Below are 23544 nucleotides of genomic sequence, written 5' to 3' on the forward strand. Positions count from 1 at the left end.
AATAAGAAAAAAAAAACGGACACAATTCTGGTATTATTGTTGGATCCAAAATACATACGAGAATACAATTACAACGTACTTCAATTGCGAGCCGCGTGCGAAAAGAGAGAAGTCTGGGTTTCGCAGTTCTTACAAAATCGCAAAAAAGTGACATGATTGAGACGACACAACACAGAGCACGCATCGCCTGACGTCAGAAAAACAGGCTCAACAGAACAGCGGGTAGCCAAGCTTGCCCTCTCAACCCTCGCTTCAACCCGTGGCCTAGCTTCTATTTCTGAGATGTAGAGCCGGGCATCGGGGACAGAGGCACTAGAAACAGGCGCCTACACCAAAGGCCAGTGCTCAGCAATCCAATGTCCTCATAGATGCCAACCTTATCTATTCCATTCGGGAGACACTAGTCCACGTTTGGCTTTAAATGTGCCTTCTGCGGCTTGCAGTCTTGGATTCGCCCATTATAAACCATGAACTACAAGTCCCAGAATGCAGCTAAAACCAGAAGGTAACTGGTGTCTCCAGAATGGGATAATGTTAGCAGGTATGCCAAATGCATCTTTGGCTAGCATACCGCCCAATATGGAAGAGTGGAGCATAGATACGGAATCGTTTTACAATCTGACCCAGAGACGAGCCGGAGGATAGCTTAGGGGCAACGTGCTCTCGTTGGAAGCAAGATGACACAGGGCAACACAGGTTCGATCCCCGGGTCCTCTGGGTATTACGCGCCTTATCAATAACCCATTACAATTCCAACGCAGAAGAATTGTGGCCAGGATCTGTGTCGTCTGCAGTGCTCCGAGCCCTTCCTCTTGGGTTTTTACCCAATACTATCTGGTACCCTTGAGAGGGCAGCCCAACCAGATTGACTCGAGCATTTCTTGCCCCATAGGAGGGCACGTGGAGTTGGAGCCAGAGTTTCCCAGCGTCACTAGAGTGATGTGTTCCTGAAATAATAACCGTCCCTCTGTTAGACTCGGTCCACTTAATCCTGAAACATTGCCAGTGCACAAACCTGTGGCTCCTGTCAGAACTAAGGGATTCTGGAAGTGTTGAGGGGCGATTCATCTTACAGCGTGGAGCTATGCACAAGCATCACTCACTTGATAAGGACCTGAGTGACTGTGCATAGATGAGGGGTTCCTTCTCCAAACAGACTGCAGCTGCTGTGCTTGGAAGTACGGTCATTCCGCATTGGCCCTCCGGGGACAGTCTGGTGAAGGCCCCGTGCTCTGGACTGCCAGCCCAAGAGGCTACCGGACTGGCTCACAAAGCCCTGGTAGCTCTCCCCTAAGACTTCGGCCGGACATCAGATCCCGCCTGTGCCTCATCTCCTGGGCTTGCTTAAGCCTCACCTATGCTCAGCCCTGTTGGCCACCACCTGCACTTGGGCCTCCTGGCCACCGTGGGGCTTGGCTCGCCGACAACATTGGAATATCGGTCCGGGGGCAGGGAAGGCATCCCCATCTGGGCTACACAGCAGCCCCACATAAAGACACTTCCCATCGACTATTAAGCTCCCAGAAGTGCAGTCTTATGGAGCCTAGCCGGAAAGAAATGTTAGATACATCTGGGCCAGTCGTGACTGCCCATCTGGTCCAGAAACCCCAGCCAGATGACCAATCTGCAGAGGAGCAGTTACATCCCTCTGCAGGAAATCCCGCCACCCTACTTCCTATATGTTGGAAGCCTGAGATTGCGCCATGCTTAAAAACAGCTGTTGTGACCATACCCCAACGAATATTCGAAAGAATGTACCCACTGAGACAGCCCTATCGAATGTACCGCCGACGAGACGATAATCTGAGGCAGGAACTCCCTGAAGGAATATGAAAAGGAGCAAAAAGAGGAGCTGGTGACGTCAGGAAAAACGAGCGCGACGCCCCGAGGATACTGGCTGAAGAGAATGCATGGATCTTACAGAAACTGATGACGAAGTTAAGAATCGAGTTAACTTTCATATGCGAAAAGAAGATCGCGTGTGTACGAAGCTCTGCAGAAAATGCAAGCTGTTCAATAACTGTACAGATGCTGTAACGCAAGTAGGCTAAGTCATCTTAGAAGCTGGCTTTATGGAATGAATAGACTGCAGGCAAAGCCGCCATTGGATAGAAACTGGACATCAGTGTCTTGAATTTAGTAAGCCAGGACACATGCAGAGAAAAGGCGAGAACTGTGTTGCAGCAAAAATAAGCAAGGTCGTGGAAATGAATGGCGAGGCTGGTTAGCCTGGTTTCAAAGCTAAAGCAGTCAAGGTCGAATATCTATTCTTGAAGGCAGTGAATGTATAAAGCTGAATCATCCCTTGTTAAGGGGCAAAGAAAGAACACCAAGCGTGTCAAGTTTTAGTCATTTAAGACATTTAAATGCTGCAAAAGTGACCAAATCGTAGTCTCCTGTCACGTGAACTAAGAATGGAAATAGAGTTGAGCGTGGAGTTCTAGAACAACGATAGTGTGTGCTCGCACTCACATGTATTCCCACAGACAAGGAAACGTTGCAAGGCCAAGTTCAAAGACACTCTTCATGGCAGAAGGCACGGGTGATGAGAGATGTTGGGCTAATTGGGTGGAGACGTAAAGCCAAGTCCACCTCCTGACACCTGGGCCTGAACTTACGTGCTGCTAAGTAACCCGAATGTTCCAGACATGGCACGAGCGTGCCAACCAATTATAGAGGGTCATATAACAAAGGGCCTTATTGTTTGAAGACCAATGATAAACTGTGTACTTAATAGTGTTGAAGATGACATGTTTTTAGGGGAAGACATATGTTGTCCACCTGACAGTGGGCAGCCATTCACAATACTAGTTCCTATGCAATGTATACTTGGATGTTCCCCTTAAGCCTATCACAACCTTTGATACGTTTTCTATTATTTGCCACGTAGTATGACGTCACGTTTGCATATAAGGATGTATTTATGAGAAATGCACTGAGAGCTCGAGCCAACATCCGTTGATGTCCATTGTAACTCCCTGTTTTAGATAATTGTTAATAAAACAGCACCTTTGCCATCATCCTGAGTTGGTTTGATTATTTGCTGTCAGAGTTATTCTGCATCCCCATCCATTGCATCCACGTTACTAAAAGGGACATATGCTCAAATCCATCCCTGCCGACGATCCAGATGGTCCAGGCTGGCCCTCCCCGACCAGATGCCTGTGTCCAGCGTCCAGGGCTTAAGCCGCTAGCTCATTCCCTGGGGCTAGGGCTTAAGCTGTCATCTGCAACCAAGGCCCAGCCTCTCTTCCTTGCCTCACCGAGCTGGGACCTGCTACTCTGCCGCCGGTTGGGGCAAGGCCATCTGGTCTGTTGCACTGACCGGAACGGGTGAAGAATGTTCCCAGGCACACCCACACCCCCAACGATAAATACAGGGTAGATGGGAACATCTTGTGTGTTCCGAACCGTGGCAGGAAGGACCGAGACCCTTTTCACCTGCCATCACAGCAGCGCTTTTGACAAAAGCTTGGCTTAGAGGATGGCTTTCAATAGATCACGGCAATATAGATTCTGTACTACTTACGAAAACCTGACCCAGAATCAGGTAATCTACAAATGATTTACCACTGGATTCCTCAGGAACATCCAGCGCACTATGGGCAAGAGAGGTGGCCCCCTTCTGTGCACACTAGAGTATTGAGGCGAGCAGCTCTATGCACCAGCCCAGAGGCGGGCTATTCTTGGCCTACCATGACTCCACAGCGCTGCGGTATCATAACGGTTTAGGGGGTATCATGACTTAGAGGCTTTAAGTCATAATCCCAAGATGGTAGCTTTGCCCCATTGGCTCCTCAGCCAAGCACATACATCAAATCTCTGAATCCGTGGTTTCTCTCTTACTGAGCAGGAATATTATTGCAACAACACATCATCAGGAGGGTAAAACTAAACCGTCTCATGATGGGCTAAACCCAGCTCAGGTTCGGGGGTGAACAATCCAACACTTAGTGAATTCTACTTCACAATGATAGGAAGAGCCGACATCGAAGGATCCATAATGCGAAGTCGCTATGAACGTTTGGCTGTCACATGTACGTTATCCCTGTGGTAACCTTTCTGACAACTCCACCTTGAAACCAAAAAAATTAGAAGGATCGTGTGGTCCTGCTTTCATTGTCTGTATTTTGAAAATTGAGATCTGGTGAACTTTTGCACATCTGCTCCACGGGACGTTTCTGTCCTCCCTGAGCTCGACGTATGACACCTATCTTATCGTTTGACAGGTGTACCACCCCAGTCAAACTCCCCACCTACCACTGTCCAAGGAGCAGGTCATGTCCAGCGGGCATCAGGTGCTTGGAACCAGAAGTGAGAGGCCCAGGGATCTCACCCCTCTGCCTCAACGGGTATGATAAAAAATTATAAGAGTAGTGGTAGTTCACTAGCGGCTCAAGGACCTCCCACTTATCTGACACCTCCCATGTATCTTCACAATCAAGATCAATTGGGTCTTCTCTCCCTGCTGAGTCTACCAAGCCCTTTCCCTTATCTGTAGTTTTAGTAGGTAGGGAAAGTCAGAATCGTGTTTATCCGTTAATGCATGTCACTAATTAGATGACAGCATTTGGCTATTTTTGTACCACTGGAGTGGCTCATTCCGGATTAATGGCTGCCGGTCAGCTGACATTTTATTGTTTTTTAACAAGCCGAGAGCAGAATCATATACAACACCAAAGCCTAATACAGGCATACCAGGTGCAGTCCATACAACATATGAACATATAGGTAACAATGAATCACTTGAGACACCTCCTAACAATATCTAACAATATATATAACAATTAACATTTACATAAGTCTATACTATTGGACGGCAGGCGCCCCGTTGGAGTCACGGTCCAAGACAACCACCAGGATGAAAGTTCAGAGTCTGATTCTGGATCCCTCAACAGAATCAATTTAGGAGTGGGTTTCGAGAGAGCATGGTTTACGGGTACCATTATCCCTCCATGGCTATGGCCTTCATTAACCATCCAGCCTCTGGAGCTCGTCACAGGTCCTACGTCCGGCAGTCATTCTTCATAAGGAACTTCATCGATCTCTTGGTGCCTTAATGCTGAGATCGTGACGCCTTGAAGATCACCAATTAGACTGGCTGGTTGAGCGTGTCTTGCAATTGATTTATGATGCCCATCTGCGTCTGCCTTCTCTCTCAGCTCGATCTTGGTCTGTCAAAACCAGTGTGGGGTTTGGTTTTGTGTAAGGAAGCGACTTCAACTTCCTAACTAGGTTTTGGGATCCAGGAAAGAACTCATCTGGAATTGTTTGGGTTCGATTCCCCATTCTCTTGGCACACCTAGCTACCAGACCATGGTCAGCATAGATGCTATACCATTTTTGCCTATCCCCATACATACTCCTCCAACGGGGAAAGTTACCAGCTGGACAACGCATAGGTATGGGTCACTATGACAGAGTCATAGTTACGCGCTTCATTGAATTTCTTCACTTTGACATTCAGAGCCCTGGGCAGAGATCACATTGTGTCAACACCCACCATGAGCCTTCGCAATGCTTTGATTTTAATTAAACAGTCAGATTCCCCTGTCTGCACCAGTGCTAAATCAGCTGCTAGGTTTTGGGCAAGAAAGAATACCGGTCCCAAACCCTGGGAGGGGAACAGAGAGAGATGACCACCACAGCTGGGTCGATCCACAGGAAAAGCCAGGTTCGCCTCCTGAGTCAACACCACCCAAGGGAGTCGCATAACTAGTTAGCATGGAGGAGCCTCAACAAATCGCTCCACCAACTAAGACCAGCAATGCATCACCAACCACAGAATCGAAAGACCTATGAATCTGTCAATCCTTTGCATGTCTGGGCCGGGTGAGGTTTCCCGTGTTGAGTCAAATTAAGATGCAGCCTCCACTCCTGATGGTGCCCTTCGGTCAATTCATTTAAGTTTCAGCGTTGCAACCATTCTCCCCACGGAACCCAAAGACTTTGATTTCCCAGAAGCTGCTTGGTGGGTCATGGGAATAACACCCACTGGGGCACCCCAGGAAGGGGTGTTGCCAGGTCTGGAAAAGATCCAGGGCAACACTAATGTTGGGACTGTCAGAACTCTCAACTAGCTGGCCTTTTAGTCGTAGCCCCTTATCTTCTATCCATGGCTACAACCAAAAGACCCAGGGCTATAGCCCCCACCCTCCCAGCCTCCCCTTAGTAATGCCTCTGCCCCAGGGACTCCTGCTGGGCAATGGGATGGTCGAACTACGTGGTAGGCAAGGTCCCTTTGGCAGACCATCACCCCCGGCCGTCCTGGAGCTCTGGTCAGGGTGCGATAGAGCTTCTCCCTCCAGGGAGGGACAGGGACCCTGCAGGGGCACACTGGACACTCCGCTCAGTAGGAGGACTGTCGAACCACATGAGAGGCAGGTGCCCCAGGGCAGTGGTAGCACCCCAGGCCTCCCTGTAGCTCAGGTCAGGAGTGCTACAGCTTTCCTCTCCAGCGAGGGACAGGGATGCTGCTGGGGTGCCCCAGGACTGCAGCTGGGCATGGGGCCATTGACCAACTTGGGAGGCAGGTGCCAAAGGGTGAGGCAACACTCCAGTCCATCCTAGAGCGCTGGCCGGGGAGAAATAGAGATTTTCCTCCATGGAGGGACAGAGAAGCCGGCCGAGCAGAGAAGACCTTCACTGGGTAGAGGGCGGCTGGCCCACATGCGTGGCAGGTGCCCAAGGGCGGGGACTGCACCCCAGCCATCCTGGACATCTGGCCGGGTGTGACAGAGCTTTCCCCCCCATGGAGGGACAGGGAACCTGCTGAGGCGGGCAGACACCTTGGCTGGGCCGGTGGGCGGCTGAGCCATGTGCGAGACAGGCGCCCAAGACGCCCAAGGGCAGAGGCAGCACATCCAGACGTCCTAGAGCTCTGGCCGAGGAACATTAGTGCTTTTCCAAGGGACGGGACCGCGCGGGGGTCCACAGGGACCCGAGCTGTGCAGGGGGGGCATCCAAACCGCAGTGGGAACAGGCACTGAAGGGCATCCCTGGACGTCCTGGAGCTCTAGCCGGGGTTTGATAGAGCTTTACCCTGGAGGGAGGGTCGGGTAGCCCGCTGGGACCTCCTCTGGGCAGGCAGATGGTCAAACCACATGGGAGGCAGACACCCAAGGGTGGGGGCAGCCCCCCTTGCCGTCCCAGAGCTCTGGCTGAGGCAGGCCAGAGCTTTTCCCTCTTTGGCGTGCATGGACCTCTGCTGGGCAGCGGGGGGCAGCCGATCTGCTTGGAATGCAGGCGCCCAGTGGCAGCACCCCCCAGTCGTCCTGGAGCTCTGGCCAGGGTGCATTAGAGCTTTTCACTTCAGAGAGGGCCTGGGCGCGCAGAGGGTCTTGGATGGGCAGAGGAACGCCGACCCACTTGGTAGGCAGGCGCCCAAGGCCTCGGGCGGTATCCACGGCCGTCCTGGAACTCTGTCCAGGCACAGTAGAGCTTTTCCCTATAGAGGGGGCCGGGGTGTGTGGGGCCCGCAGCTGGGTTATGCAGCTACCGACACTGCGTGCGAGGCTGGTGCCCAACTGGGATTTGTAGGCCCACCCTTATAATGGGAAAAACAAAACTTCAAGTTCCACCATGCAATTGGAAGCAAAAACAACAGGAACGGCTCGAAGAAACATGCATGGAACTGGCAAAGTTGGCAGCTATCAGGTTAACTAAATATTGAATAATGTTGAATTAACTACTACTCTTACTACTTAGACTTCACCTACTGAGCATTAGCACCTCCCCTACACCTTTCTGATCTCACTTTAAAGCACTACATGCAAGGAGTACTTATAGATCTGCGCAGAATGCTGTAAGTACGAGAACCAACTCCCCATTGCGGAATTTAAACCTAGTTAATACATCCCCCTGCATAGGCTCCACAGTGGAGTGAGTGAGGACTTGTGGATCAGTCCAGAACCTATTTTCCAGCTGCTGCCTCTGCAAAGACCATGAGGAGGAGACGCTGTTGGTGGGGAAAGTTATGTTGGCCACTCCCTGATCAGCTTCCTTGGCGGCTAATCCTTTTTCCCCCCTTGCCTCGTTTTTAGCAATGCACCTCTAATGGGCAGCAATTTAATGTCTCAGCTCCAATTAAGTGTAATGGCGGAGTGTGTAATGTGCAAATGGGCTGTACATTATGCCTAGCAAGAAGAGGCATAGCTCTGTCAAATAGTGACTACAAGCAGATGCATGTATCTCAAAGGCTCTTCCAAGGATGCCAAAGTATTCAACTTAGTAAGACCTGTAGGACAGGATAAATCGATCTGAAACTTTCCAATGTCATGCGTGAAACAATTAAAAACGGCTTCCTGCTTTTACACTTATGAAAAAGATCAAAGGTAAATACATGTGTTTGCATATGTGTTTGTGTGAATGTGTGTAGACATATGTGTATGCGTGTGCATGCATGCATGTTGGCAAAGGTTTAGTTTGTCTGCACTGGCAGTGGCATGATGCAGAAACGCGGCAGTGCTGGAATATATTGAGTCAGATTGCAGGATCTGATGTGGGCACTAGCAGCATGAAAGAGGGGCAGCGTTGGCATATATTGTAGAGGTAGATGTCACACTTTCTTTGGTCATTAGAAAAGTATAAATGTGTTTTTCAGTGGCAATGCTGGCATGTGTTGTTAAGAGCAGAGTCATTCATTCCTTTGGACACAACCAGCATGAAAGGTGGCAGACCTCATAATCGGATCTGGGAAGCTCCTGCTTGCAAGTGGGGCAATGCTGGCATATATTGTTGTGGCAGGCCTCCTGCTACTTCTTAGGGAACAGCCAACATCCACACATGTAGAATGTAGCTCCTGGGTAGTGTTGGTGACCTGGCCTCTATTGGAGTGTTACGTGTGTTGCCCTGCAGAATCAAGTGCAGATTCTAAGGCTTGCTTTCCAATTTGTAGGACATTTGTGCCGGGATATGCATGATTACAACCAATTATTTAAAATAAGAAAATGTATATGAGAAGCACCGGCCCATTCCTTATTGTATTATTTGAGGGGCGCTCGCTCAGGCCAGTCCGGAGGAATCCTTTGCACCCCAGCACTTTGCAAAACGACCAGCTGCAACCGCTCTAGACTTTAGTGGTATTGTCAAAGTGGGGAATGGGACCCAAGCGCATGGATGGTTAGGGTTCACTTCCATCTCGGATAGGTATTGGGAGATCCCAATTTCCCCATCAAAGACTTTTTCTATAGTTCACCCCTGGATACTCCCCCGTGGGTACCAGGGCAGCATTAAAGAGCTGGCTGTGGGTGTGGGCTGGTGGAGGGGGGAACATGGGGTCAGACATTTAAAGTGTATGGGGCGAGGGCTCCAGGACTTACCTGAAAGTGGCGGGACCACAGCGCCTAGGATTGAAGCCCTTATTCCTCAAGGCCTGGCATACCTGAAAAGTGAAGCCAAGAGAGAACTGGGTCACATGGTGTCCACTGCTTTATCACAAGCACACACCGCCTGCTAGGCCCTCCTACCACACATCGCAAGCATTCAAACTGTGGCAGGCACAAAGAGGACTGTATTACTGCACAGAACCCATGAAGTAAGCAGGCCCGCCTACTGCACACTGCACAGAACCCATGAAGTAAGCAGGCCCGCCTACTGCACACCACAAGCATTCAAACTGTGGCAGGCACAAAGAGGACTGTATTACTGCACAAAACCCATGAAGTAAGCAGGCCCGTCTACTGCACACTGCACAGAACCCATGAAGTAAGCAGGCCCACCTACTGCACACTGCAAGCATTCAAACTGTGACAGGCACAAATAGGACAGTATTACTGCACAGAACCCATGAAGTAAGCGGCCCTCTTACTGCACACTGCAAGCATTCAAACTGTGACAGGCACAAAGAGGACCGTATTACTGCACAGAACCCATGAAGTAAGCAGGCCCGCCTACTGCACACTGCACAGAACCCATGAAGTAAGCAGGCCCACCTACTGCACACTGCAAGCATTCAAACTGTGACAGGCACAAAGAGGACAGTATTACTGCACAGAACCCATGAAGTAAGCGGCCCTCTTACTGCATACTGCAAGCATTCAAACTGTGACAGGCACAAAGAGGACCGTATTACTGCACAGAACCCATGAAGTAAGCAGGCCCGCCTACTGCACACTGCAAGCATTCAAACTGTGACAGGCACAAAGAGGACCGTATTACTGCACAGAACCCATGAAGTAAGCAGGCCCGCCTACTGCACACTGCAAGCATTCAAACTGTGGCAGGCACAAAGAGGAACGTATTACTGCACAGAACCCATGAAGTAAGCAGGCCCGCCTACTGCACACCACAAGTATTCAAACTGTGGCAGGCACAAAGAGGACCGTATTACTGCACAGAACCCATGAAGTAAGCAGGCCCGCCTACTGCACACCACAAGTATTCAAACTGTGGCAGGCACAAAGAGGAACGTATTACTGCACAGAACCCATGAAGTTGGGGGCAGCACTGCAATACACAACTGGAAAATAATCTGCACCCTACACCTGGAGGCTTGGAAACAAAGCCTTTACAGGAGCGCAGCGAGGCCGAAACTTCGCGGCCTGGAGCTAACCGTTCAAATGGGGAGGGACGGGCTGCCTTCAGTTATGGAGACCCCATTCCAAGGAATCTTTGTGTGAACTGGTGTCAAAGCAGCAGCACGTAGGACGTTGCTGAGCACATTGGGCCTCACATCAGAGCACAGATGGGGCCTTCCGGGCGCAGTGAAACCAACATTGGGGGGTGAAGGGGGCTAACTGGTAATGACAGGGACCATTGTACAAAATGGGCAGGGCAAATTTGGAGACCCCGTCCCCTCTGTTCTACTCCAAGGGTTGTTTGGCATGGGGCCCGAGTATCAAATGGTAGCAGCAGCCCAGCATTACACATTCACTCACTCATTTACATGCACACCCAGCCCCCCTTACATCACACCCTCATTCATACGTCACATGCACACTCATGCACACATGCACGCATACACAATGAGCTAATCTGCACTGCTAGTGTCAGAAAAGGCTTTTCTCACGTCTCTGCCTAGCAAGAAGCAGGTGTGCACACCAGCCCCCCCCCCTCGCCCCCCCGCTCAGATGTAATAGAACACATCCTTGGGGAGGGGGCTGGGGTGTCCATTGATTCTTGTTAGGGAGACAGGTGAGGGAAGCCTTTCTTGAAACTAGCAGCTTTAAAGTTTTGCTGCGTTTCTGCAAATACTTTTTTCTGCACAAACACAGGAACACTTTAAAGACGCCTGTTGCAGGAAAGGCTTCTTTCCCCTCTCTGACTGACAGAACAGTGAGCTTATCGGGCTTCAGCCCCACCCCTCAAGTCACATTTGGGGAGAGGGGTCGAGGGGGCGGGGGGGGGGAGCTGAGGCCCGATTAGCTCATTGGCGTTGCGCCCCTGGGCCTGCGCTGGCAAAATCCCTTGATGAAAGCGCTTTTACTTGTCACATTATAAGGTGCAGTTCACGGGGTGAGGTTCCCATTTGAGTCACGTGCCCTTCCCTTGGTTTGTAGGAAATACAGGGTTTCCTTGTTCACTTCTATTCCAATAAATGCTTCAGTACTCATAAAAAGTGCCTTACTTACCCAGGCGTCACATCTATTTCGGCGGTCTTGCGCCGCTGGGGATTGCGGGTGGGCGAGTTCTGGAACCCAAGGGTCACTCGACGTGAATTGAATTTTGTTGATGGTCTGTTGGCTACTGGCTGTGGTGGGGGAGGTGGGTGCTGCTGTCACGGAACCTGTGCTTGTTTCACCTGCGCAAGAAAAGAGGGGGGAAATAAATGTCAGTGCTGACTTATAAACATTTTGCTGTGTTTCATGCCAGAGATGGGGCGTTGCTGTCACTATCTTGCAAAATTACCCAGGGACGGCGTGTTGCTGCACTGCCTTACTATATTACCCAGGAACGGCGTATTGCTGCACTGCCATGTTATATTACCCAGGGACGGCGTGTTGCTGCACTGTCTTACTATATTACCCAGGGACGGCGTGTTGCTGCACTGTCTTACTATATTACCCAGGAACGGCGTATTGCTGCACTGCCATGTTATATTACCCAGGGACGGCGTGTTGCTGCACTGCCTTATTATATTACCCAGGGACGGCGTGTTGCTGCACTGTACCATATTACCCAGGGACGGCGTGTTGCTGCACTGTACCATATTACCCAGGGACGGCGTGTTGCTGCACTGCCATGTTATATTACCCAGGGACGGCGTGTTGCTGCACTGCCTTATTATATTACCCAGGGACGGCGTGTTGCTGCACTGTACCATATTACCCAGGGACGGCGTGTTGCTGCACTGTCTTATATTACCCAGGGACGGCGTGTTGCTGCACTGTCTTATATTACCCATGAATGGGGTGTTGCTGCACTGTCTTATTATATTCCCCAGGGACTGCGTATTGCTGCACTGTACCATATTACCCAGGGACGTGTGGTGCTGCACTGTACCATAATACCCTGGGACGGCGTGTTGCTGCACTGCCTTATTATATTACCCAGGGACAGCATATTGCTGCACTGCCTTATTAATATAGCCAGGGACAGCATATTGCAGCACTGTACCATATTATCCGGGGACAGCGTGTTGCTGCATTGTACCATATTACCCAGGGACGGGGTGTTGCTGCACTGTACCATATTACCCAGGGATGGCGTGTTGCTGCACTGCCATGTTATATTACCCAGGGACGGCGTATTGCTGCACTGTACCATATTACCCAGGGACGGGGTGTTGCTGCACTGTACCATATTACCCAGGGATGGCGTGTTGCTGCACTGCGATGTTATATTACCCAGGGACGGCGTGTTGCTGCACTGTACCGTATTACCCAGGGACGGCGTGTTGCTGCACTGTTTTACCATATTACCCAGGGACGGCGTATTGGTGCACTGTACCATATTACCCATGGACGGCGTGTTGCTGCACTGTACCATATTACCCCGGGACGGCGTGTTGCTGCACTGCCTTATTATATTACCCAGGGACGGCGTATTGCTGCACTGCCTTATTAATATAGCCAGGGACGGCGTGTTGCTGCACTGCCTTATTATATCACCCAGGGACGGCATATTGCAGCACTGTACCATATTATTCGGGGACGGCGTGTTGCTGCACTGTACCATATTACCCAGGGATGGCGTGTTGCTGCACTGCCATGTTATATTACCCAGGGACGGCGTGTTGCTGCACTGTACCATATTACCCAGGGATGGCGTGTTGCTGCACTGTACTATATTATCCAGGGATGGCGCGTTGCTGCACTGCCATGTTATATTACCCAGGGACGGCGTGTTGCTGCACTGTACCGTATTACCCAGGGATGGCGTGTTGCTGCACTGACTTATTATATTACCCAGGGACGGCGTATTGCTGCACTGTACCATATTACCCAGGGACAGCATGTTGCTGCACTGTACCATATTACCCAGGGACGGCGTGTTGCTGCACTGCCTTATTATATTACCCAGGGACGGCGTTTTTCTGCACTGCCTTATTATATTACCCAGGGACGGCGTGTTGCTGCACTGCCTTATTATATTACCCAGGGACGGCGTGTTGCTGCACTGTACCATATTACCCAGGGACGGCATGTTGCTGCACTGTACCATATTACCCAGGGACGGCGTGTTGCTGCACTGCCTTATTATATTACCCAGGGATGGCGTATTGCTGCACTGTACCATATTACCCAGGGACGGCGTGTTGCTGCACTGCCTTATTATATTACCCAGGGATGTTGCTGCACTGCTTTATTATATTACCGAGGGACGGCGTATTGCTGCACTGTTTTACCATATTACCCAACGAACGGCGTATTACTGCACTGCCATGTTATATCACCCGGGCCGGCGTGTTGCTGCACTGCCTCATTATATTACCCATGGACGGCGTGTTGCTGCACTGCCTTATTATTTTACCCAGGGACTGCGTGTTGCTGCACTGCCTTTTTATATTACCCAGGGACGGCGTGTTGCTGCACTGCCTTATTATATTACCCAGGGACGGCGTGTTGCTGCACTGTCTTATTATATTACCCAGGGACGGCGTATTGCTGCACTGTACCATATTACCCAGGGACGGCATGTTGCTGCACTGCCTTATTATATTACCCAGGGACGGCGTGTTGCTGCACTGCCTTATTAAATTACCCAGGGACGGCGTGTTTCTGCACTGTCTTATTAAATTACCCAGGGACGGCGTGTTTCTGCACTGTCTTATTATATTACCCAGAGATGTTGCGTTGCTGTCACTATCTTGCAATATTACCCACAGATGGCGTGCTACGAAGAGATGGAGCATTGCTGTCACTATCCTACAATATCACCCAGGGACGGCGTGTTGCTGCACTGCCTTATTTTATTACCCAGGGACGGCGTATTGCTGCACTGTACCATATTACCCAGGGACGGCATGTTGCTGCACTGCCTTATCAAATTACCCAGGGACGGCGTGTTTCTGCACTGTCTTATTATATTACCCAGAGATGTTACGTTGCTGTCACTATCTTGCAATATTACCCACAGATGGTGTGCTACGAAGAGATGGAGCATTGCTGTCACTATCCTACAATATCACCCATGGACGGCGTGTTGCTGCACTGCCTCATTATATTACCCAGGGACGGCATGTTTCTGCACTGTACCATATTACCCAGGGACGGCGTGTTGCTGCACTGCCTCATTATATTACCCAGGGACGGCATGTTTCTGCACTGCCTTATTATATTACCCATGGACGGCGTGTTGCTGCACTGCCTTATTATTTTACCCAGGGACTGCGTGTTGCTGCACTGCCTTTTTATATTACCCAGGGACGGCTTGTTGCTGCACTGCCTTATTATATTACCCAGGGACGGTGTGTTGCTGCACTGCCTTATTAAATTACCCAGGGACGGCGTGTTGCTGCACTGTCTTATTAAATTACCCAGGACCCAGGGACGGCGTGTTTCTGCACTGTCTTATTAAATTACCCAGGGACGGCGTGTTTCTGCACTGTCTTATTATATTACCCAGAGATGTTACGTTGCTGTCACTATCTTGCAATATTACCCACAGATGGCGTGCTACGAAGAGATGGAGCATTGCTGTCACTATCCTACAATATCACCCAGGGACGGCGTGTTGCTGCACTGCCTTATTTTATTACCCAGGGACGGCGTATTGCTGCACTGTACCATATTACCCAGGGACGGCGTGTTGCTGCACTGCCTTATGATATTACCCAGGGACGGCGTATTGCTGCACTGTACCATATTACCCAGGGACGGCACGTTGCTGCACTGCCTTATTAAATTTCCCAGGGACGGCGTGTTTCTGCACTGTCTTATTATATATCCCAGGGACGGTGTGTTTCTGCACTGTCTTATTATATTACCCAGAGATGTTACGTTGCTGTCACTATCTTGCAATATTACCCACAGATGGTGTGCTACGAAGAGATGGAGCATTGCTGTCACTATCCTACAATATCACCCAGGGACGGCGTGTTTCTGCACTGTCTTATTATATATCCCAGGGACGGCGTGTTTCTGCACTGTCTTATTATATTACCCAGAGATGTTACGTTGCTGTCACTATCTTGCAATATTACCCACAGATGGCGTGCTACGAAGAGATGGAGCATTGCTGTCACTATCCTACAATATCACCCAGGGACGGCGTGTTGCTGCACTGCCTTATTATATTACTCAGGGACGGCGTGTTTCTGCACTGTCTTATTATATTACCCAGAGATGTTACGTTGCTGTCACTATCTTGCAATATTACCCACAGATGGCGTGCTACGAAGAGATGGAGCATTGCTGTCACTATCCTACAATATCACCCAGGGACGGCGTGTTGCTGCACTGCCTTATTATATTACCGAGGGACGATATTACCAAGGAACGATATTATCCAGGGATGATGTATTGCTGCAATGTATTACACTATTACACACGGATGATGTGTTGGCTACAATATTTAAGCAATATGACCCGAGCGGCGGGTGCATTACCGTCTCAGGTAATGCCCGGTGCCCATAATTAACGAAGACCCCGGGGCATTACCTGAGTCAGTAATGCCCCCACCGCGAGGGTCATATTGCTTCTAGTATCCCGGCCCGAAAGATTTGCGTGACCGGGGCACTAAAAGCATTTTTTTCTGTCCCAAAATGTTTCGGGACTGAAACAAACCCAAATAGGACCAAGAAAATGGACGCCGGGAAAGGGAAAACAGAGTCCATTTTCCCTTTCCATGGCGGCCATCGGGAGTGGACGTGCTGGAAACAGAAGTGTTCCCAACGTGTCCGCTGCTGAAAAAAAAGGAGAAGAAGGTAAGTGGGGTTGGGAGGCAGGAAGGGAGGGAGAGGAAGCAAAAAAAAGAAAATAAAACGTACTTCAACATGGTTGGAGGCTGCCATCGTCCCCCACCGGGGACGCAGTAGGAAGAAGGTAAGTGGGGTGGAGTGGGGAGGGCAGGTAGGAGGGAGAGAAAGGGAAAAAAAAAGCCTTACCTGAGTTCCTGGCGGGGGCGAAGGCAGCCTCTCAGCCGTGGGGAGGCTTGGAGTGGGATGGCCCCGTTTCGAGCCTCCTCAGTGGCTGATGGGCTGCCACGCCCCCCCGCCGGGTACAATGGCCGCGGAATCCTGACCAAGGGATTACCGGCTGGTTAATGCCTCGGCGAGGGCCAATCAGAATGGTTGTTTCATTCTGATTAGGCCCCCGCCGGGTACTAAATTACAATATTACGCAAGGATGATGTGTTGCTGCACTGCCTTATTATATTACCCAGAGACGGTGCATTGCTGTCCCTATTTTATAATACTACCCAGATGTAATGTATTGCTGCAATATATTACAACATTACCCAGGAATGAAGCGTTTCTGCAATATATTACAATATTACCCTGCCTGTGAAGCAAAAAACCCTGGAGTCATCTTCAATTCCCCTCTCTCCTTCTCTCCTCACATCACGGGCCTTGCCAAGAAGGCCCACAACGAGCTGCACCTCCTCAGAGATTTTCTTCCTTTCCCCCAGAAGGTCACTGTCTCCAGGGCCCTGGTACTCTCTAGGTTGGACTACTTCAACAGCCTCTTTCTTAATCTGCCTTCCTCTACTCTCTGCCCACTGCATCTAATCCAGAACAGGACTGCAAGACTTATCCTTGGCCTCAAGCCCAGGGACTGCATCTCTCCGGCTCGGAAATCCCTCCACTGGCTCCCGGTGGCTGCAAGGATCAATTTCAAGACCCTCTGCATCGTCCACAAGGCTTTCTGGGGCCGGGTCCGCTCTACATCCAACATTCTCTTTTCCTAATACCTTCCTTCTCGAGCCCTTCGTTCAGCTACCTCCAACTTCCTGAAGGTCAGACACTTCTACAGGCAGAGAGTGGGTGGTTGATCTCTGTCCTCTGCAGGTACTTCCCTCTTGAATGGCCTCCCGGCACCTCTCAAACTTGAACCAGGCCACCTGAAGTTCTGTAAGTTGCTCAAGACCTTCCTTTTCTCCTCTGCCTTTTCTCTCTCTCTCTCCTGCTGACCTACATGATTGCTACGCACACTGGTTGCTAGGCTACCACCAGAGGTCTCTCTGGGTTCCAGGCTCCTCCTGATCAGTCTTCCCTGCACTGCCACTGGGCCTACCGTGCATCAAGGAATAGTAACTGTAACCCCGACAGACCCCTGCCTCCCTGCACTCACTTCCTATTCCCCCCGGCACTTCCCCCTCTCCTTTCCCCCTGCGCTTGTTATGCTGCTGCACTTGCACGACCAAAATAATACAACGCCATGTAAGATTTTTTGTCCTGTCCGCCCTCTGTCTCCCCCCACTTGTCTTGTCGCGCCTAGAAACACTTGTGTATAGGCGCGTTATAAATGACATATCACATATCATATCATAGGTAAGTAACTTATTCATTATGGGAACCCTTGAAACCAGAGCGCGGAACCTGGGCAAAGACTGCAGAGATAGTCCCCTAAACTAGGCAAGACAGAGTGTCAGAGATGTTTGCAGACCTCTAGAGAAATCAGAGACTACGTTAATGCGAGAAGAGCTGTATCTGCACGAGGACTGCAGATACAGTCCCCAAAATTGAACAAGACAGAGTGTCCGAGGGGTTTGGAGACCCCTAGAGAAATCAGAGACATTGCTAATGTGACAAGAAGGGATCCTGAAGGTTTCCTCAAGGGGCCCAAACTTCCGAATGGAGAATGATTGGCCTTCCTGTGCAGAAGGGATGAGGGAATCACCCCTTTGTGTAAAGAGATGGAGAGCCTTACAACTCTGAATGAGGGACCAAAAAGGGGAACTCTAAAAACTTTGCTTTAATGAACTTCCAAGAACATTCTTTTTTTTCCCAAACTGGTAAAAATCTCCAGTGATATTGGCCGGATGAAGCCTGAGCTGGGAAACTACTGCTCTGACTTTCTTTTCTATTTTTCTCTTCTAAAGCGTTAGGGTAAATATTGGACAGGTTTTTGGACTGAGGACTACATTTGATGACTTGACGTGCGCCCTTAGTCTAGTTTACTAGGCATGGAAATATTTCCTAGCAGCCGGGACAGGTAGGCATTTCTCTTTAGTGAAATAAAACCCATTAAAAATGACACCCCTGAGTCTGATGCCTTCTTCTGGTTCGCCAAATGCCTTACTGATACTATATGATAACATTGCCCAGGGACGTCCATTAGTGTTAATATCTTTTACCATTACCAAAAAATGATGCGTTACTGTCACTATTTGATACCATTCGCCAGGGGCAGTGCATTTCTGTCATCATAACCCAGGAATGCTGCATTACTGTCACTACCTTATATCATTAACCAGGGACCGTGTGTTACTGTCACTATCATATATCATAGCCCAGGGAAGGAGTGTTACTGTCACTACCTTATATCATTACCCAGGGACCGTGTGTTACTGCCACTATCATATATCATAGCCCAGGGAAGGAGTGTTACTGTCACTACCTTATATCATTACCCAGGGACCGTGTGTTACTGCCACTATCATATATCATAGCCCAGGGAAGGAGTGTTACTGTCACTACCTTATATCATTACCCAGGGACCGTGTGTTACTGCCACTATCATATATCATAGCCCAGGGAAGGAGTGTTACAGTCACTACCTTATATCATTACCCAGGGACCGTGTGTTACTGTCACTATCATATATCATAGCCCAGGGAAGGAGTGTTACAGTCACTACCTTATATCATTACCCAGGGACCGTGTGTTACTGTCACTATCATATATCATAGCCCAGGGAAGGAGTGTTACTGTCACTACCTTATATCATTATCCAGGTACCGTGTGTTTCTGTCACTATCATATATCATAGCCCAGGGAAGGTGTGATAATGTCACTATAATATATAATTTTCCTGGAATGGTGTTTTACTGTCGCTATCTGATTTCATTACCCATGGATGGCGTGTTACTGCCACTACCTCAGATCATTGCGCCTAAACGTTGCATTACTCTTACTGAAGTATGTCATATGTCTGCTCTACTCTTCAATTTCTGATATGCTTGATGCTCTTGCCCCTGTCATGAGGATCCGTTTGAAGTCCAAAGCCAAGTGCGATTCCTGGTATGACTCTGACCTAGCTACACTTAAACGTAGGTGTAGTGCGGCTGAGAGGAAATGGAGGGCTTCCTGTTCATCCTCTGACAAAATGGCCTGTCGCCTGCTACAAAGGCAATACCGACTCTGTTCTCACCAAGAAGAGAGTCCACATTCAAGCGTGTGTCTCTGCAGCATCTAACAACTCGGCTGAACTCTTTAAAAGCTGCAAGGAGCTGGCCAACCCTGCTGCAGTCTCTACCCCTCCTGTTGCCTCCCAGGCTCTTTGCAATGCCATTGCCTCTCCATTTCAATAACCCAAGACATTCTGACCACCCTCTCCACCCCACCCCTTCTCTCCCCGTTCCATCTGTGCTTGTAGGCCCTTCTTTAGCCACCCCCCCACCATCCTTCTCATTTCCTCTTTTCTCCCCTGACGATGTCGCTAGACAAGTCTGATCTATGAAAGCCTCAGGTTAATCCCTGTTCCTCTAAAACCATCAAGGACCACATTGACACCCTCACTCGAGCCCTTGCTGATTTTTGCAACCACTCCTTTGCCTCGGGATCCTTCCCCTCCCCTCTGAAGCACTCCTTTGCGCATCCTCTTCTCAAGAAACCCACAGCTGATCCTTCTTGTCCAGCTAACTCTCGCACAATTTCCATTACTCCCTTTCTGGACAAACTCCTGGAAAAGTTGGCCATCTCTCAGCTTAACCTTCATTCCAATTCTATTGGCTGTCTCCATTACCACCAGTCTGGCTTCAGATCTGCCAGAAGCACTGAAACTGCTCTCCTGAACAGCTGTGAAGATCTGCTCTCCAACCTTGACTCTCACATTCCCTCTATCCTCATCCTCCTCGATCTCTCTTCTGCCTTCTGCCTTCTTCGACACGGTCAACCATACCATCCTGCTCAACCGTCTCTTTGAAAACCTGGGTATCACTGTTCAGGCTCTGGCCTGGCTGACCTCTTTGCTCTCAGATCGACCCTCCCAGGTGCAACTTGGCCCCTTCCTTTCATCTATCTTCCTCTCTACCTGTGGTGTTCCCCAGGGGTCTAACCTCTCACCCTGGCTTTTCAACCAATACCTGGAAACTCTCGCCCACTGCATTGCCACTTTCTGCTCAAATTTCCAGTGCTACGCTGACGGCACTCAACTCATTTTCAGGCTGCCCTCTGCCACCTCCTCTCCCTCGCTCATCTCTGATTGCCTAACTGCCATTCAAGATTGGTGTTCCACCAATGATCTTTGTCTGAATGCCTGCAAGACGGAGATCCTCCTCACCAGCACACCTTCACCATCCCCTCAGTCTCTAGATGGCCACCCTTGGCCCTCCTCCTACCCCCACCTGCGATGCTAAGAACCTCTGGGTCATCTTTGACCCCACCCTTTCCTTCTCCGCCCACAAATCTGAGGTCTCTAAATAGTGAAATTTCCTACTGCACCTCCTCAGAGGTACTCTGCCTTTCCTCTCCTTCCCCCAGAAGCTCATGGTATCCCAAGCTCTGGTTCTCTCTAGGTTAGACTATTGTAACAGCCTCTTTCTAAATCTACCCGCCTCTACTCTCTGCCCTCTGCAACTAATCCAGAACAGGACTGCAAGACTTGTCCTTGGCCTCAAGCCCTGCGATCGTATCTCTCCAGCTCTGAAATCTCTCGACTGGCTCCCAGTGGATGCAAGGATTAAATTCAAAATCCTCTGCATTGTCCACAAGGCTTTCTGGGGCCTGAGTCCAAAATACCTTCAGCTCTCCCTCCGCAAATACCTCCCCTCTCGAGCTCTTTGGTCCTCTACCTCCAGCTCCCTAAGGGTCAGTCGTTTCTCAAAGAAACAAGCTGGGGGTAGATCTCTGTCTTTGGCTGGGGCCTCCCTCTGGAACAGACTCCCCGCCACTCTTAAACTTGAGGAGAACCATCTCCGATTCCAGAAGCACCTCAAGTCCTTCCTCTTTTCTTCCGCCTTCACTCCCCCTCTCCCCTGCTGATCTGTTCTCTCGTGGCACTGTGCACCTGGCCACCCTCTGTCCTCCGGGCCCAGGTACCTCCTCACCCTGCCACCCTCCCGCACTGCCTCCGAGCCACCCCTTGCACTGGGGTCTGTATCTGTACCCATACAGCCCCCCCTTTTTCTTTCTGCACTTATCAGACCTACCCTGTCTGCTGCCTTGAACCTAGCACTTGCAAATTGCTGGCTGCATTACCACTGTTTGTTGCCTTTATTATTTATTTATTGTTATATATCTGTTTCTCCTCTGCTTCGCACTTTCCACTTCTCCCCCCTTCCATGCACCTTTCCCCTCCCCTTCTCCCATGCACTTGCGCGTTCTCAATGTCACTGGGCCTAGTAAGATCGCTGTTTTGTTCTCCCCTGTTCCCCTTCCCTTGCCTTGTCGCGCTCTGAAATACTTGTGTACGAGCGCAATAGAAATAAAATATCAATATCAATATCAATACCGAGTGTGCCTTAAAGTCACAGACTTAATATCACTTTCATATGTACCTTCTCATGGTTATGTGCAACTGTCCCTACCATACATGATTACCCAGACATGATGCATTACAGTTACTCCAGTATATCCTTAACCAGAGACATTGTGCTGTTGTCCCTGTCTTGCATCTTGATCTATGGGCAATGCTTTACAGTCACTATCGTTTATCATTACCCAGGAGTGGTGCATTGCTATCACTATCTTATATTATTACCCAGGGGCAGTGCATTACTTTCACTATCTTATATAATTTTCTAGGGATGGTGCAATACTCACTATCTTATATCATGGCCCAGGGATGGTATGTTACTTGCACTCATTTATATAAATACCTAGGCATGGTGTTTTACTGACTATATATCACTACACTGCCGAGGGATGGTATGCTCGTGTAACTATATTTTATTATTACCCAGAGATGATGTGTTACTGTCACTGTCTGATACCATTACCTGGGGGCAGTGCTTTACTGTCACTATCTTATCTCATTTTCTAGGGATAGTGCGATACTATCACTACGTGATCTGAATAGCCAGGGACGGTACATTACTGTCACTATCTTATATCATTACCCAGAGATGAGTCATTACTGTCACTGTCTGATACCATTATCTGGGGGCAGTGCTTTACTGTCACTATCTTATCTCATTTTCTAGGGGTAGTGTGATACTATCACTACGTGATCCGAATAGCCAGGGATGGAACATTACTATCACTATTTTATATCTTTGCCCAGGGATGATGTGTTACTGTCACTGTCTGATACTATTACCTGGGGGCAGTGCTTTACTGTCACTATCTTATCTCATTTTCTAGGGGTAGTGTGATACTATCACTACGTGATCCGAATAGCCAGGGACGTTACATTACTGTCACTATCTTATATCATTGCCCAGGGATGATGCGTTACTGTCACTATCTGATACCATTACCTGGGGCCAGTGCTTTACTATCACTATCTTATCTCATTTTCTAGGGGTAGTGTGATACTATCACTACGTGATCCGAATAGCCAGGGACGTTACATTACTGTCACTATCTTATATCATTGCCCAGGGATGATGCGTTACTGTCACTATCTGATACTATTACCTGGGGGCAGTGCTTTACTATCACTATCTTATCTCATTTTCTAGGGGTAGTGTGATACTATCACTACGTGATCCGAATAGCCAGGGACAGTACATTACTGTCACTATCTTATAACTTTGCGCTGGGATGATGCGTTATTGTCACTATCGGATACCATTACCTGAGGGCAGTGCTTTATCGTCACTATCTTATCTCATTTTCTGGGCATAGTGTGATACTATCACTACGTGATCCGAATAGCCAGGGACGTTACATTACTGTCACTATCTTATATCATTGCCCAGGGATGATGCGTTACTGTCACTATCTGATACTATTACCTGGGGGCAGTGCTTTACTATCACTATCTTATCTCATTTTCTAGGGGTAGTGTGATACTATCACTACGTGATCCGAATAGCCAGGGACGGTACATTACTGTC

At 49.4% G+C, this 23544-nt stretch overlaps 1 protein-coding gene across 1 annotated transcript in view; it reads right to left on the minus strand.

The window, feature by feature from the left end:
- The window catches only part of LOC138563357 (pneumococcal serine-rich repeat protein-like), a 186764-nt gene that overhangs the window by 77790 nt on the left and 85430 nt on the right, over window positions 1–23544 (minus strand). The window contains exons 3-4 of the mRNA XM_069642840.1: window positions 11571–11740; window positions 9321–9382 (exon numbers count right to left, since the gene is read on the minus strand). Of these exons, the coding sequence (XP_069498941.1) occupies window positions 9321–9382; window positions 11571–11740 (232 nt within the window). The remainder of the gene's footprint in view (window positions 1–9320; window positions 9383–11570; window positions 11741–23544) is intronic.

The sequence above is a fragment of the Ambystoma mexicanum genome, chromosome 1q (genome assembly GCF_040938575.1).
Source record: "Ambystoma mexicanum isolate Mex_15411 chromosome 1q, UKY_AmexF1_1, whole genome shotgun sequence".
NCBI classification, from domain to species: Eukaryota; Metazoa; Chordata; class Amphibia; order Caudata; family Ambystomatidae; genus Ambystoma; species Ambystoma mexicanum.